This window comes from Chenopodium quinoa, unplaced genomic scaffold (genome assembly GCF_001683475.1).
Source record: "Chenopodium quinoa cultivar QQ74 unplaced genomic scaffold, ASM168347v1, whole genome shotgun sequence".
NCBI lineage: Eukaryota > Viridiplantae > Streptophyta > Magnoliopsida > Caryophyllales > Amaranthaceae > Chenopodium > Chenopodium quinoa.
In genome coordinates this window covers 1,279,430-1,293,822 of record NW_018744362.1, presented here as the reverse complement: position 1 = coordinate 1,293,822, position 14,393 = coordinate 1,279,430, and the positions used below count along the sequence as shown (strand labels likewise).

Below are 14,393 nucleotides of genomic sequence, written 5' to 3'. Positions count from 1 at the left end.
GAAGGGGCGGATTCCTGTTCCACCTGTTGAAGCGCTTGTTCGGCTGTGTCTGAACTCTCAATGATGAGGAAGGTGCTCCGCCAGTCCTTCCATTTGTTTGCTTTACCTCTCGTCATGAGGTAGCCCCTGTGGCTCGTCAATTGATACCAGCCGGTACCGCCTGCCTTAGGGGTCCGGCTGAGGTAGTTCATGTGGGCGAAAGCCTCGAAGCTCGGCTCCACCCCGTGCAGTTCGCACCCGGCCACATAGCCGAGTACATTGACCCAGGAGTTCGGGGCTAACTGCCATAACCCCAACTCATACCCATCCAAGATCCGCTGAACAGCCGGATGTAGTGGGAAGCGCAGCCCAGCCTTGATGGCCGCCTCGTAGCAGCCAAAGCAGGCGCTATCATAACTGGTACAAGCCGGCCAGACGACTGTGTCTTCTGGATCCGGCACAAACACTAAAAAGCCGGGGCCCATTGTGTGGTTTGCGATAAAGCTCTCCACTTTCTCTTGCATGGCCGTGATCCGGCCCCGAGGTACCGTGCTGTAGTAGGGGGTATTTTGCTCTCGGTAAGAGGCGGATGGCTCCGCCCAATCGTCCCCCTTCTCAACTGCGTGAGAAAGCCTCGCCTCTTGCAGGCGACTGTTTTTCTCTTCTGTGTCCAAAGAAGCATGGCCAGAAGAGCTAGACTCGGAATCGTCCTCTGACGAGTCCGAAGAGGACGACTCCTCCCCTCTCCCGGAGGGGCCCGCCTCCTCTCCTTTAAAAGGAGCAGGAGAGAATGAAGAATTGTCAAATGTAAAAAGGGAAGGGGTCACTTTGACTCCTCCCTCAGAACTGCCGGCTTTCAAGCCGCTTTGTTTCACTTCCGCATCTGGCGCCTGGTCAGATGTTTCACTAATCGGCACCCTGTGGGAGGAGCCGTCTGAATTTGAGATCCTGACAGTCTTTTTTGTTCTGGCCATCATGCTCTGCATAGACACAGATACAGTTGGACTTTGTATAAAGGGCAAAGATGGGTCCAGAAAAGGGCAGGCGGCACTCCTAGTCCTAGATTCAGCCGTCCCCGGTGACCGACTGATCACTAACCTAGGTCGTGTCGTGTGCTTCCGTGGTGCCATTTCAAAAAAGAATAAAGAGAAAATTAAGAGTAAGAGAACCGACGGTTACCTGAACGAGTGACGGTTGATGAAGTTCTGAAAATCCTTTGCAGTCGGCTTGTCAGAGCAGGCGGTAGGCAGAAAGAGTCCAAAATGTCAGAGCAAGTTCAGGGGTCCGAATGTTCTCTCACAAAGTTCTCAAGTGTGAATGACTGAAGTCAACACTCCCTTATATATAGGCGAAGTGAGAAGGCGAAGGGTCACTTCCAGAATTCATAATTTGGGCGGGAGAATCTCTCGGCCTTTCGCCGAGTGACACCTGTAGCAGGCCGTCGCCTGTTACAGTGCGACACCTGTCACAGGTAACACATGACCAGTCACGTGCCACCTGTGAGGGGCAAATGATTAGGGGATTTTGCTCCCACCAATCGGAATGCGCCACGTGGGCCAATCAGGTCCTGCCAAGTGTCCCTCAGTGGAACTGTCAGGGCTTTCCACGTGGCACCCGCTTATTTGTCCACCTTGGACCTATTATGTCATGACACGTGGCATACTCCATGCCTAATGGAGAAACCGGCCACCAGGCCCAACTTCCGAGGGAAGCCCAATCAGCCCTAGGTTAACCTAAACCTAGGATTAGCACGTTTCCCAAGGTTATAAATACCTCCCTTAATCCTCATTAAGGGAGATTACATGAATAACAGGCTAATCACGCTAAAAAAGCAGATTACCTACATTAAACACTCTCACCTAGAGAGACCCAATCACTTTAATTTCCGCATTAATTACTCCTTAATCAAGTACTAACTTGACCGTTGGAGGCGGAGCTCCCACCACCAGGAGTCTCCGTTGTTTTGCAGATACAGGCGTCCGGTTCAGTCTCGGAATTGTAACTCTCCCGCGGGACATCAGAAAACCCCGAAACATTGCCCATACCCATAAAGGCCATAACCAAGTTTGATGGTTTTGGTTCCTTCCCATTCCTGGTACCCTGCCTTTTGCTCATCCCTACTTATTTCGACATCATTGCTGTGGTGCTATAGAAGAGGGGGTGGTGAAGAGAGGTTCAGGTGGAGATAATATAGATGGTTGCCTGATTTTTTTTATTCCTTTTTTAAGGTTGAAGTTTGAATGGAAGGATGGAAAACATGAGCATGATAGTGAAGGGTTGGAGAAGACGAACGTGGAGTGTAAGTGTGGACAACAATATGGTTGGGGGTTAATTGTATGAGGTTAGGGGCTTGCCTGGATTTAAGGGAGTTGTTAGAGGGATAATGATTAGGAGGGGATTTGTTAGGGGGAGTAATTAATGGAGGGAAACTGTTAAGAGGACTCATTTATAGTAAGTTTGGCACAAGATAACTTATTACTAGGGAAACTTATTCTTGTGTTTGGCATTACATGGAGCAGTCACTAGCTGCTAGTCCTGCTACTGCCTCCTGCACATTCTTCTTCTATAATTTTTTTTTTCCCTTAAAAATCATTTAAATTTTATTAATCCAATAAAATCATAAAATTAAAATCTGATTTACAAACATGAAATTTATCACAATATTATTGAGAAGTCAAAACAAACAAATCACATTTTTACATTTTTTCAACAAAATCACTTAAAAAATTCTCGTCCAAAAATTAAAAGTATGATAAATTTATGGTACAGTTATAACATAGTAATCTGAAAAACAAAAAAAAAATCTCACAGAAAAATCTCATCAAAAGAAAAAAAAAAGGAAGAAAAAAGCGTAAAAAGAGAAGTAGTTCAAAATTCAATTCGGTCCGTCATCAAAATTCATAAGTAAAAAAAATTTGAAGAAATCAAGTTAAAAATTGAAGTTAAATTTTTTGAAAATATTGAAAATCAAGACAATAATTTTTTTATAACTGAAAATCAAGGTCAAAATTGAAGTAAACTTGTAATAAATGAAAATTGAAATTAATAAATTATTGAATTAAAAAAAATCACTATACATTCCAGATCTGAAAACAAAATGATTTCATATTGCAATTTCATGGCTATGGGAGGAGAAAGAGAATCTGGGAACAGGTTGGAAAACGGGGGAAACAAAGAAAATGGGTAAGTTAGAATTTAACCGGGTAACTGATACCGGGGGAGGGGGGGTATATATTACCCTCATTTGAGGGGAAATTTTTACAGGGCCAAAAGATTAAACTCAATCTAGGCCAAGGTTACAAGCCCATACCCCTTTAAATTTTACCCTCCATTCCCCTCAATCCAGGCAGGGCCTAGGTATATAAAGATACGGTACTAAAATAAGGATGATAGTTAAATACTTATAATTATAAAAAAAAAAAAAAAAAAAAAAAAAAAAAATAGGTAAGGAATACGCTTGCAAGAAACGGCTTGCAATTCTTAATATTAAAAAGCTTTAAGAAATCACATATGTTAGAGCTCATGTTTTCAAGAAACGGCTAATATGTGGCCTAGCAATATCCCAATGATCATATTAAACATTGTATTGTAGCATTTGGCTGTTAATTATTTTGTTATAACCATTGTATAGATCTATATGTAATTCAGATTGGCTTGTGTGTTGTGTCATTTAAAAATAATGTCTTGCAATCAATACCTAGTGGTAATTAGCAAATAAGATAAGAAATATTCAGAAAGAAGTAAATTTGTACAAAATAAATACTCACTAATTCCAACTTGGATATATTTGTGTGGACTAAAAAAGGATAGCTAAGATTGGAAGACTTCTAACTAGCTCCTTCATGTCCATGAGTAAATTACGGGCAAGCAAATTAAAACATTTATAAAGTATTTGTTGCATCTAACTATAACTAACTTGCCTTGGATGGGTTGGCCCTTTGTTTTCAATAACAACTTATTTGGCCTACTCTTAAGTTTGACTCTTATGAAACATGTTCCATCTTTTCATTTTATGCATCATTACATGTAACGCGTTCCCAAAGCGAAAGGAAAAACGCGTCAAAGTAACCAGGCAAAGCGACTTACAAAAGGTGTTGTAAGTAGTGCTCGGGTCACTTTTGGGGAGACACAAAATGTGCGCCATGGGCTACTTTTTGTTTGATTATTATTAGGAGAAATAGTGAAACTTAAAAAGAAATTTTATGTGACTCACCTCCTACTTGCCTAACCAGATCACCCCGCATTGAATGCCACATAGTACACACCATGTTTCCCTCAAAAGTTACTTTTGATGTAGTAAATGATTCCCTATGTCACCCCACTAATGACTACAATCCTCCACTTTTCTACTCTATCCAACAACATACAACTACTATGAAATCTTAAACAGACATGGAAATGAAATTAGCATCACGACAACCATGATATGATCAACACAACTCCCGTGACATCACAACTATTCCCACAATCGCAACCGAATAATGTATTTGAATACTCCAAATTTTGTACACACAAACATCTTTTTGATAGGCATGTGCTCCCACAATCGCAACCGAAATACATATTTTAATGCTCCAAATCATTGACCTACTTTGAAATTAATTAACACCAAACCAATCTCCAAAGTCTGAAACACTAAGCAATAGGCATGCAGGTGACAAGAATTTAATACCTTTACTAGCCTATTCTACAAAAGAGGTGACAAAACTAAGTCGTATTTAGTAGAAAAAGCAAAGGATATAAGCTCACCTGACTTGCTTTGCACATGAAGCTTGAAAGAACCAAAATTTCTTCAAATGCAATCACCCTATCTATCTTTCCGCCAAAAATTCCCTCAAATCTCTGCCCATTCAAAACACAGCACAGCTCATTCTCATTTACTAGTATCCAAATAAACATTTGAAGTGAAAAGGGAAATGAAGCATAATCAACCCACCTTAAGCTGGACTACAAGTACATTTGGTGCCTGAAGAATGGACATTTGTTTCTTAGCAGCCACTAGTTTCTTGCATCTAAACAGGCAAAAGTTAATCACATAAACAGAGTAGAAGTGGATGATATGTATGAATATAAGTTAAGTGAAGGAAATAGCTCACCTCTCGCATTTGTATTTATTATTACCATCTAAAATTTCAGCCTGAAAAAATCTTTTCATGGCATCTTTAAGTGAACTGCAGTTGGATATTTCAAGGCAAATATCCATGATCTCATCGACCTTATTTGACTCAGTTCCACAAGAAAGGCATTTCACCTGACTTTGCAGAGAACCCCCAAATATCTCCTTCACAATGGAACCACCAACAAAACTCTCTCCTCCGCTTCCATTGGAAACTTTCCTAGCACGCTGCTGTTGCAATTTCTTCAAGCGAAGGCACGTGTTGTGGCAAGCATCAATGACATAGCGGAGGAACTCATGAGCATCTTCCTGCCTACCGCACTTAAAGTGCTCTGCAAACAACCTGAGGCAGCTGACAATCTTTGATGGTGTGTCAAGTGCTAAATCAAGGCTCAATGACCGAACAATCCTTTTCTCTAATATACAGAATGGGCAGTCTCGTTTTCTATCAGGCTCAGATGAAGAATCACCTGCACATATGATATGTAACCCATCAATTCCATAAAGAATTCCAGCAGCTAATTCGACTAAATCCAATGAACTAAACAATAAATTGTAGCAACTTTAACCCTTGCTAAAGCTTATATTGAAAAATATCACAGAAAAACATTCAAAAATTCTAATAATTAGCTAAATTACAAATCAACAAGTCCAATTAACACAAAAAGATGTTCATTGAATTACCTAATATGAGAAATCACCCACCATATAACTTAAACAATCGATTTCGAATTGTGTTCAAGAACAGGAATTTGCCAAATAATACTCTAGATAAGCTCAATTAGACAATAACAGAGAATTTAACACAAGCATAAAACAAATCCAATAAACTAATGGTGGCAAATAATAAACCTAATAAAACAATATCAAATTAATACATAAAAAACAGAAAAATTAACTGATGCAATCATACCAAACTCAACAATTAATCAAAAATCGATGAAAACAATCAACACAACAAATTCAAAAATTAACCACAACAAAAATCGAAACGAGAGATATAGAAAGACATACAATGAGAAGAATGTTGATTCTTGAGGCAAAAATTGGCAAGAGGAGGGGTATAAGTAAGACACTGAAGAACAGAATTAAGGTAACAGGAATTGCCGAGATTCTTTAACCCTAAAGGGCCGCCATTTTTGCGTTTTTGGTGAACAAGACTTGGCTGCCAACTCATTTGCAAGCCAGCCATCTAATAACAATATGACAACAACCACCATCGAAGAGAGAAAAACTCAAACTCTTCCTCGTCTTCGTCTTCGTCTTCGTCTTCGTTGTCACGTCTTCGCCCCTCATTGATCTTCAATTTCTACTTTCGGCTTCGCCACCGGAGCTTCTCCCGTGCACATCCGAATTGAAATAAGCTAGGGCCGTGTTAGGTTGATGCGGCCTTGTGACTGCGTGTGGCTGGCCGTGCAGTGGTGGGTGTTGATGGTGGTTGCGGCGGTGGTGGTTGGGCTCCCGTCGAATACAGCAGTAGCTTCTGCCGTTATAGACTCTTCGTCTCTCCCCCTCTTTTTGTCCTCTCTTTCTGTTTTGTTGTTTTGGTTGGGTTGTGTTTATGTGTGTAGTTTTAGGACTTGGGTTTTACAGTATTTTTTTTTTATTTTTCGAATTTATGTACTACGTAGAAAATACAATTTTATCTTATACTAATAATAATAAAGAAATTTTGTTTATTAAGTGTTAATTTCTGATCTAATCTATTTTTTTTGGGAAAAATTGCATTTATTAATCCCAACTTTGCACAATTTCATTTTATTAATCCCAACTTTGAAATATTCAATAATCCCAACTTTGATATGGGCTTTCATTCTTCAATCCCAAAAACCGGTAACCTGATGAAATGGTTAAATTTTTTTTTTAGACACGTGTCACTTGTTAATTGCTTCAAAAAATTAAAATAAATAAATTAAATTAAATAAATTAAGAAAAAACAAAAAAATCAATAATTAAAATTAAAAATTAAAAAACTGAAAAATTAAAATTAAAAAAAAAAATCCTCTCCTCCCTGCCAACCACCCCCATCCCCCTAGCCCAGCTAGAATCCGCCGCCACTTCGCAGAAACCTCCCCTTTCCCCCTTCCTCTCCGACGAAAACAACCACCTTCCTTCCCCCACCCCCAAAACTACCCCCTCTCTTCCCCCCCACCCCCGAAATCGCCTCAAACCAACCCCCAAGCATGCGCGAAACCACCACCCTCCCACCTGCCTCCCCGCTCGCGAAACCACCCCAACCTCCCTCCTTATCTTCTTTTCCACCTAGATTTGTAGTCGTTGGTGGTTTTGGTGGCGAAGGGGGCTGGAGTTTCAATGGTTGCGGGAGAAGTTAGGGGTGAAAATGGTGGCTTGATGGTGGTTTCAAGAGAAGAAGGTGGGGGCTGTGAGTGGTTTTGGGGAAAGAGAGTGAGGCTGCGAGTGGTTTTGGGGGAATTTGGTGGTTTTCGGTGGGATTGGAGAGGGAGATGGTGGTTTCCGGTGGGGGCTAGGGAGGAGGCGGTGGGGCTGCGGTGGGATGGAGGTGGCTGGCTGGTTTTTGTGGGTTTTGTTTTTTTTTTTTTTTTTTTTAAAAAAAAAAATAATTTGGACCAATCAGGACTTGACATGTGTCAAGTGACCTGGTGCAACAGGTTAAGAAACCGATTGGGTATGAGGAATAAAAGCCCATATCAAAGTTGGGATTATTGCAGAATATTCCAAAGTTGGGATTAATAAAATGAAATTGTGCAAAGTTGGGATTAATAAATGCAATTTTTCCTTTTTTTTATTAAACAAATCTATTCATTAATAGTAAAATCAATCAATCAATAAACGGGTTTTTCACCATAAACCCCTGAGTTTTTTGTTTATTCACCATATACCCATGAACTTTTAAAAATTCATCATATACCCCCCGAGTTTTCACAGAAATACACCATATACCCTTGATAACTAATGATTGTTAACTTTGTCAATTATTAGTTTTCACAGAATTTTGTGAGTGGTTGTAGAGAAGAGGATGTAATGTGGGTTGTTAAACTCATTCTTCAATATGTTAACGACGAACGAAGAAGGTAAGTATCAATTATACATAATTGATAATCGATTTTTTTTATTGAGGTTAAGCTAAGGATTACTGATTTGTATGTCTTAACTTAATGACTTTGGTTTAAGCTGTGTTTTTCAATTTTACTTAGCAATATTTGAGTTTCAATGTAATGAATATACATTAGTTAGTCCTTTGTTGTTTTATTTAGTATGGTTTAAGCTGGTTGGTTTTGTTAATTGGGTGTGGGAATGCGTGGGAGTTGGAGCTGGTGATGCGGTGAGGTGGCAAGCTGCTGGTTAATTGAAATGGTGGTGGCGCTGTGGGGGCGTGAAGTGGTGCTACGTGGGTAATTGAGAGGAGCAGGGGAGGTATATTGGTGTGAATAGTGGAACAGGGGATTAGTAGGGGAGGTGAGTTTCATTGGTGGTGTTGTTTCTTTGTTTAAATTTTGTTATTGAATTTTGGTTCGCGTGTGATTGCTATGTTAGTCATATTCAGCAGAGATGATCAGCAGAGAAAAGACATTGCCAAAAATATATATTTGCAATTCATGTTGACCAGTGACAATGGTAGATATAAGATCCTTGGGATAGACTAGCTTGAGTCTATCCTTGTTGTTAGTGAAATTACTTGTCTCTGGATATGAGGTTTCTTAGGTTAACACCTCCATACTATGATACTGAATACTATAATATTTGCATATTAGAAATTCTTTTGGTGGAATGCTTAGCACATACTCCTTTCTAGAAGTTTATACAAAACACAACATCTTCCTTTTAAAAGCCAAGTGGAATTATATTATAAACTCTTAATTCTAGTTTATTGGGATTTATAAATCATACAGACAAGAATTGTTTCATCCAATACAATATTTTACCAGATGGTGTTTATAGGATTTGCACACGGGTCGTCTTTTGCAACTTCAGTCTAAAGAAGATGAAATTATGAGCTTCAAAGAGAAATGATTGATTTTCCAAGGGAAAATACTAAATAAGTTCATATGTCATTAGAACAATAAATCTATTGATAAAGGACAAAAAGTGTTAAGTGCAAGCTTATGCTGATTCTGAATTGCTTTCTCATTTTTCTTTCCATTTCACAAAATTCAAGAATATCATGATCAAAGACTGGATATGTAGATTGTATTTTGTATAATGTTTCTGTTTCTTTCTCACCCTTTTGTGTAGATTCAATTTATTGGTTATCCCTCTCATTTTTTTTTTAACCTTTTGCTTCTTCTTTTTTACCTTACTTTGGTGATTTTGTCTTAGAAGCTAAATGTGAAATTAATTAACAAAGTGATTGTAATTTTACTAATAAATTAATTCTATGTGTCTGACAACGGGTTACTAAGAAACAACCTACTCAATGGCACTGTCAATATTGGGACCGACTTCAGTAGTGAGCTTCGCCTTTATAGAAATAATTTCATTGAAGAACTTATTTTAGGAGGATATAGTCACAGCATTCTGTAAGTACTACTGTATACATTGCTTTTGGTCTGTCTTAATCTTGAATTAATTCAGTTGTTTGTTGGTATCTATATGATCATTTTATTGCTGGAATAATTAAGAACCCATGTAATTTGTGGCAGACTTGATGACAACCTATTCTGCAAAAGTCAAGAAGCAATAGGAATCTGCAAGAATAGCAAACCATTGAAGGCTTCAAAGTTTATACCTGAAGTGCATTGTGTTTCTCTATCTTGCTTTACAGATTTAACAGGATCTGATTGTAGACGTCCCTATCTTGCTCGTCTGGTCTTTCTATCTTTTAACTTTTCTAATCTAGAAAATTTGGTTTACTATGACTTTTTGGATGGAGATCTAAATACTACTATTGGTTCCTTTGTTACAAAAATATGCTTGGTTAGTTCAATGATAGAAACTGAATTTGATTACCTTGTGTTGGAAATAGCATTATTTCCTCCTTCTGGCGTTCATTTTGATCAAACAGATATATTAGATTCTTGTTCATTTTGTCAAATTAATGCTCATTTGTGAGTGTGTTTGAATGTTTTAAATACGTTAGCCTACTAGCTCAAGGGTAGAGCATTGTGCAAATGCACAAAAGATGTGGGTTCGAATCCCACGTAGGTTCTTTTATGTAATGTGGAGACACAAGTTTGTATGAGAGTTTAATTGTAACAAAGTTTATATAGTTATAAATCATTTCAAACCATTTTTTTGCTCATATAATTTAGTACGAATTTGATTTTTTTTTTTTAAATTAATTTTGTTTATAGAGATAACCTATATAGGAATTGAACCTACATCCCCTATGCATTTGCATAGTGCTCTACCAATTGAGTTAATAGGTTTATCATATATTTTAATCAGCTCATTTGATAAATCAACAAAGAATTGTTTGCTCATTTGATAAAATGAACAAAGAATTGTTGCTCATTTGATAAATGAGCAAAGATTTTTGCTCGTCTGATAAATGAGCAAAGAATTATGTGCTCATTTGATAAATGAGCAAAGAATTGTTTGCTTATTTTGTTTATGGACAATGAATTTTGCTCATTTGACAAAATGAACAAAGAATTGTTGCTCATTTATCAAATGAGCAAAGAATTATTTGCTCGTTTGATAAATGAACAAAGAATTGTTTGCTCGTTTATCAAATAGTAATAACACCATTTCTTTACCACCTACTTGATGCTAGCCTTAGCTATCCTGCAATACACCACATGCCCAACTGCCTAACGCACTCAACAACAACTAGTGACACAGCATCACACCCATTCTCCCTGGCCACAGATAGCCCACACCATTCACACAACGCCCAAGGCCATAACAAATAAATCTTGCTGCTTCTGCCAAACATAACCCCCCACGCAGCAACTCTTCACGCAGCCATTAAAATCAAAACCACACAACCAAATAATACTTAACCACTTCCATCAACTCAGAAGTAAATGACATAAACTCAAAAGTAAATTACATAAGCAAAAATATATTAACATGGTTCAGATTTAGTGCGTATCTAGCTTCATCTATTATAGCGTCTCTGATATCACCTTTCCTTTACAACCAACCAACAGAAGATCACACAATACTTCGATTGCCATTCTAATTTAATGAGTAAAGAAATATTTGCTCATTTGTCAAGTGAGCAAATAATTGATTGCTCATTTCACAAATGAGCAAAGAAAAACTTGTTGATTTAATGAATGATTAAAGAAATGTTTGCTCATTTGACAAATGAGCAACTAACTATTTGCTCATTTGACAAATGAGCAACTAACTATTTGCTCATTTGCTAAATGACTAAAAAATTGATTGCTCAACTCCCAAATGATCAAAAAAATTGATTGCTCATTTCCCAAATGATCAAAGAAATGTTTGCTTATTTTACAAATAAGTAACTAATTATTTGCTTATTTGACAAATGAGCAAACTAATGGTTGCTCATTTCACAAATGAGCAAAGAAATGCTTGTTGATTTAATGAATAATTCAAGAAATGTTTGCTCATTTGACAAATGAGAAACTAAGTTTTTGCTCATTTATTAAATTAGCAACTAACTATTTGCTCATTTGCTAAATGAGCAAAAAATCGATTGCTCATTTCCAAATGATCAAAGAAATGTTTGCTTATTTTACAAATGAGTAACTAATTATTTGCTTATTTGACAAATGAGCAAACTAATGGTTGCTCATTTTACCACCCCACTTGATGCTAGCCTCAGCTACCCTGCAATACACCACATGCCCAACTGCCTAAGGCACTCAACAACAGCTAGTGACACAGCATCACACCCATCCTCCCTGGCCACAGATAGCCCACTTCATTCACACAACGCCCAAGGCCACAACAAATAATAAGAAAATGAGCAATTATTTTCTCATTTGACAAATGAGCAAGAATTATTTGCTCATTTGACAAATGAGCAAGAATTATTTGCTCATTTGACAAAATGAGCAAAGAATAATTTGCTCATTTGAAAAATGAGCAAATAATTGCTTGCTCATTTGACATCATACACAAGCCAAATAAGACAAATATTATGCATCATCTCTTATAAGAAAATCTTGTAATACTTGAGGGCTAAATAATAAGATAAATATTATGCACCAATTTATTCTTTGCTTTTGCTTATTTGTACATACAACCAAGAATTAGTTTGATCATTTGACCAAAGCTCTTATCTTACACCATAACTCCACCCTCACCTTATACCACAAGTCCACCCTCACCTTACCCAATCACACGCACAACAACAGCAATAACACCACAACAGGCCACACATCCTAATATCTGCGCCACCAACCATGCCCTGCTACCAGCAATTTTGCAGCCATCATTCCCAGCCAACACTAAGTTGTTGCTACAGTCCTCACAATCACGCCACACATTGCAGCACACCAATAGCATCCTATAACAAATTACCACCAATCACGATCCTATAATAACAACCCAAGCCACCCAATTTCCTCCATTCAACCCTCCAAACAAAAGTGATGTCATGCTATCAGGTGAGAGGTAAAATAAAACTTCTTTGATCACTCATACACTCTCAAGAACCTCTTCTCCTAGAAAAAAATGTAACTAATAGGTAAAATCACAATTATACTAATGAACTCCAATGGGCTACAGTGTTGTATACAAACTTCACCTCTGATTCGTAAAGCCACACATTTCATGACAGATGATGCTCATTGTAGCAATAAAATAGAAGATGCAAATCAATATTTCAGGCGCCAATAGTGCTAGAAAGCTCATGATGGAATAGTCTGAAAGCTTCTTTCAAAGGGCAGTTCATTTTTTCCGCATCAAAGTATCCGAAGTATTACCTACGAACTCATTCAAAACAAACTCATTGATAATAGAGTACCAAGTCACAAGATTTCTAACAAGCATTATATCAAACACCGTGTATGTACTATCAGGATATTCATAAGTATCATAAAAATGCACTAATAACCCACTATAAACCAAGTTTTAATTGCAACACAATTACAGAATCATAACAAAAATTAATCAACTAAGTAAAAGGATTATGTCAATATAAACAAGATAATGATAAAAAACAACACTGCGTAAATTCGAAAATACTGACAAAAATTAAGAAAATTATATTCGAAAAAAACTAACATAAATTTTGTTGATTATTTACCTGTATAATCTATGAAGCTTGTTGATTCTTGTTGCTGCTGAAATATGACAAAAATCGAACGGAATTGTGTTTGCTCATTTTAAATTCTGTTTTCTCATTTTAATCCTGTTTGCTCATGCAATACGAAAATCCTAAATTGGAAACACTAAACTCAAAAAATCTAGTAAAACTTAGAATGTTAAATTCGAATAACCAAAATTAAGAGCTATCAAATTCGTAAAATTTCATAATACAAAAATCGAAAATTAGAAAATCAAATTTGTAAATTATGACGAAAATACTATTTTGGGACAAATTAAGAGAAATTCGAACAAGATTATTTGAATTTATCAAAATTTGAACAAGTTGATTTGAATTCATCAAAATTCGAACGAGATGGTTTTAAATCATCAAATTTACAAAAATCAGAATAAGAAAATTGGGAATTCAATTGAAATTATCAAAATTAAAATTAAATTAAGAAAAATCTGAAAAGTACCAATTGAAATTATGCAACAGTCAACAGTGAACAAACGACTAATCTTTTAATTGGTAATTTGTTGCAAGTAGGAGGATACACAGCTCTGACTTCTTTTGCCCAGCCTTTGCAAACTAGAGCAACATTTGCCTTATCGTACGTCTACACCAATTTTGGAAAGAATATAATATGATTCCTGAGAAGGTCGACATTTGCCCCTATAGCAAAGGCGTTGGCGACAGTAGGACCCTCTAGGTCTTTTGATATTATTGGTCTCTCTCCCCATTGCTTGTTAATCCTTCTATTTAACATGCCTCTCTTCCTCTTCCTATAGTTTCGTATCCATTATAACATCTGTTGATGGCCATATAATGAGTTAGGAATTCACCTGGATACTTTAATGGAACCATATTGTCGCATCAAGTAGTCAGGATTTGTTAGCGCTTGATAAGGTGCTGGGTAAGGTTCGATCACTACATCCTGATCTTGATTTTCTTGATTAACCTTTAGAATTTCTTCTTCATCATTAGCATTTGGGGCCTTCATAGGAACCAAATCTTCAACCATTGAGTGATATTTGGATTTTTGGAAAAGAATTCAAGTGTTAGAAAATAGAAACAAAAATTGTGGCAGTCGATTTAAAGAGACAAATTAACTTATTAAAATGGCTTATTGGTGAAGGAAATTAAGTG

At 37.1% G+C, this 14,393-nt stretch overlaps 1 protein-coding gene across 3 annotated transcripts in view; it reads right to left on the bottom strand.

Moving 5' to 3' along the window:
• LOC110696389 (ubiquitin carboxyl-terminal hydrolase 25-like) overlaps positions 1–7,334 on the bottom strand; it is a 30,507-nt gene extending 23,173 nt beyond the window's left edge. For all 3 annotated transcript variants that reach the window (XR_002506281.1, XM_021873674.1, XM_021873675.1), the window contains exons 1-4: positions 6,110–7,334; positions 5,076–5,565; positions 4,916–4,991; positions 4,729–4,821 (exon numbers count right to left, since the gene is read on the bottom strand). Coding sequence is in view for 2 of the 3 variants with exons in the window: in XM_021873674.1 (XP_021729366.1) it covers positions 4,729–4,821; positions 4,916–4,991; positions 5,076–5,565; positions 6,110–6,287 (837 nt within the window). In the remaining variant the exon portion in view is untranslated. The remainder of the gene's footprint in view (positions 1–4,728; positions 4,822–4,915; positions 4,992–5,075; positions 5,566–6,109) is intronic.
• Between the last annotated feature and the right edge of the window lie 7,059 nt (positions 7,335–14,393).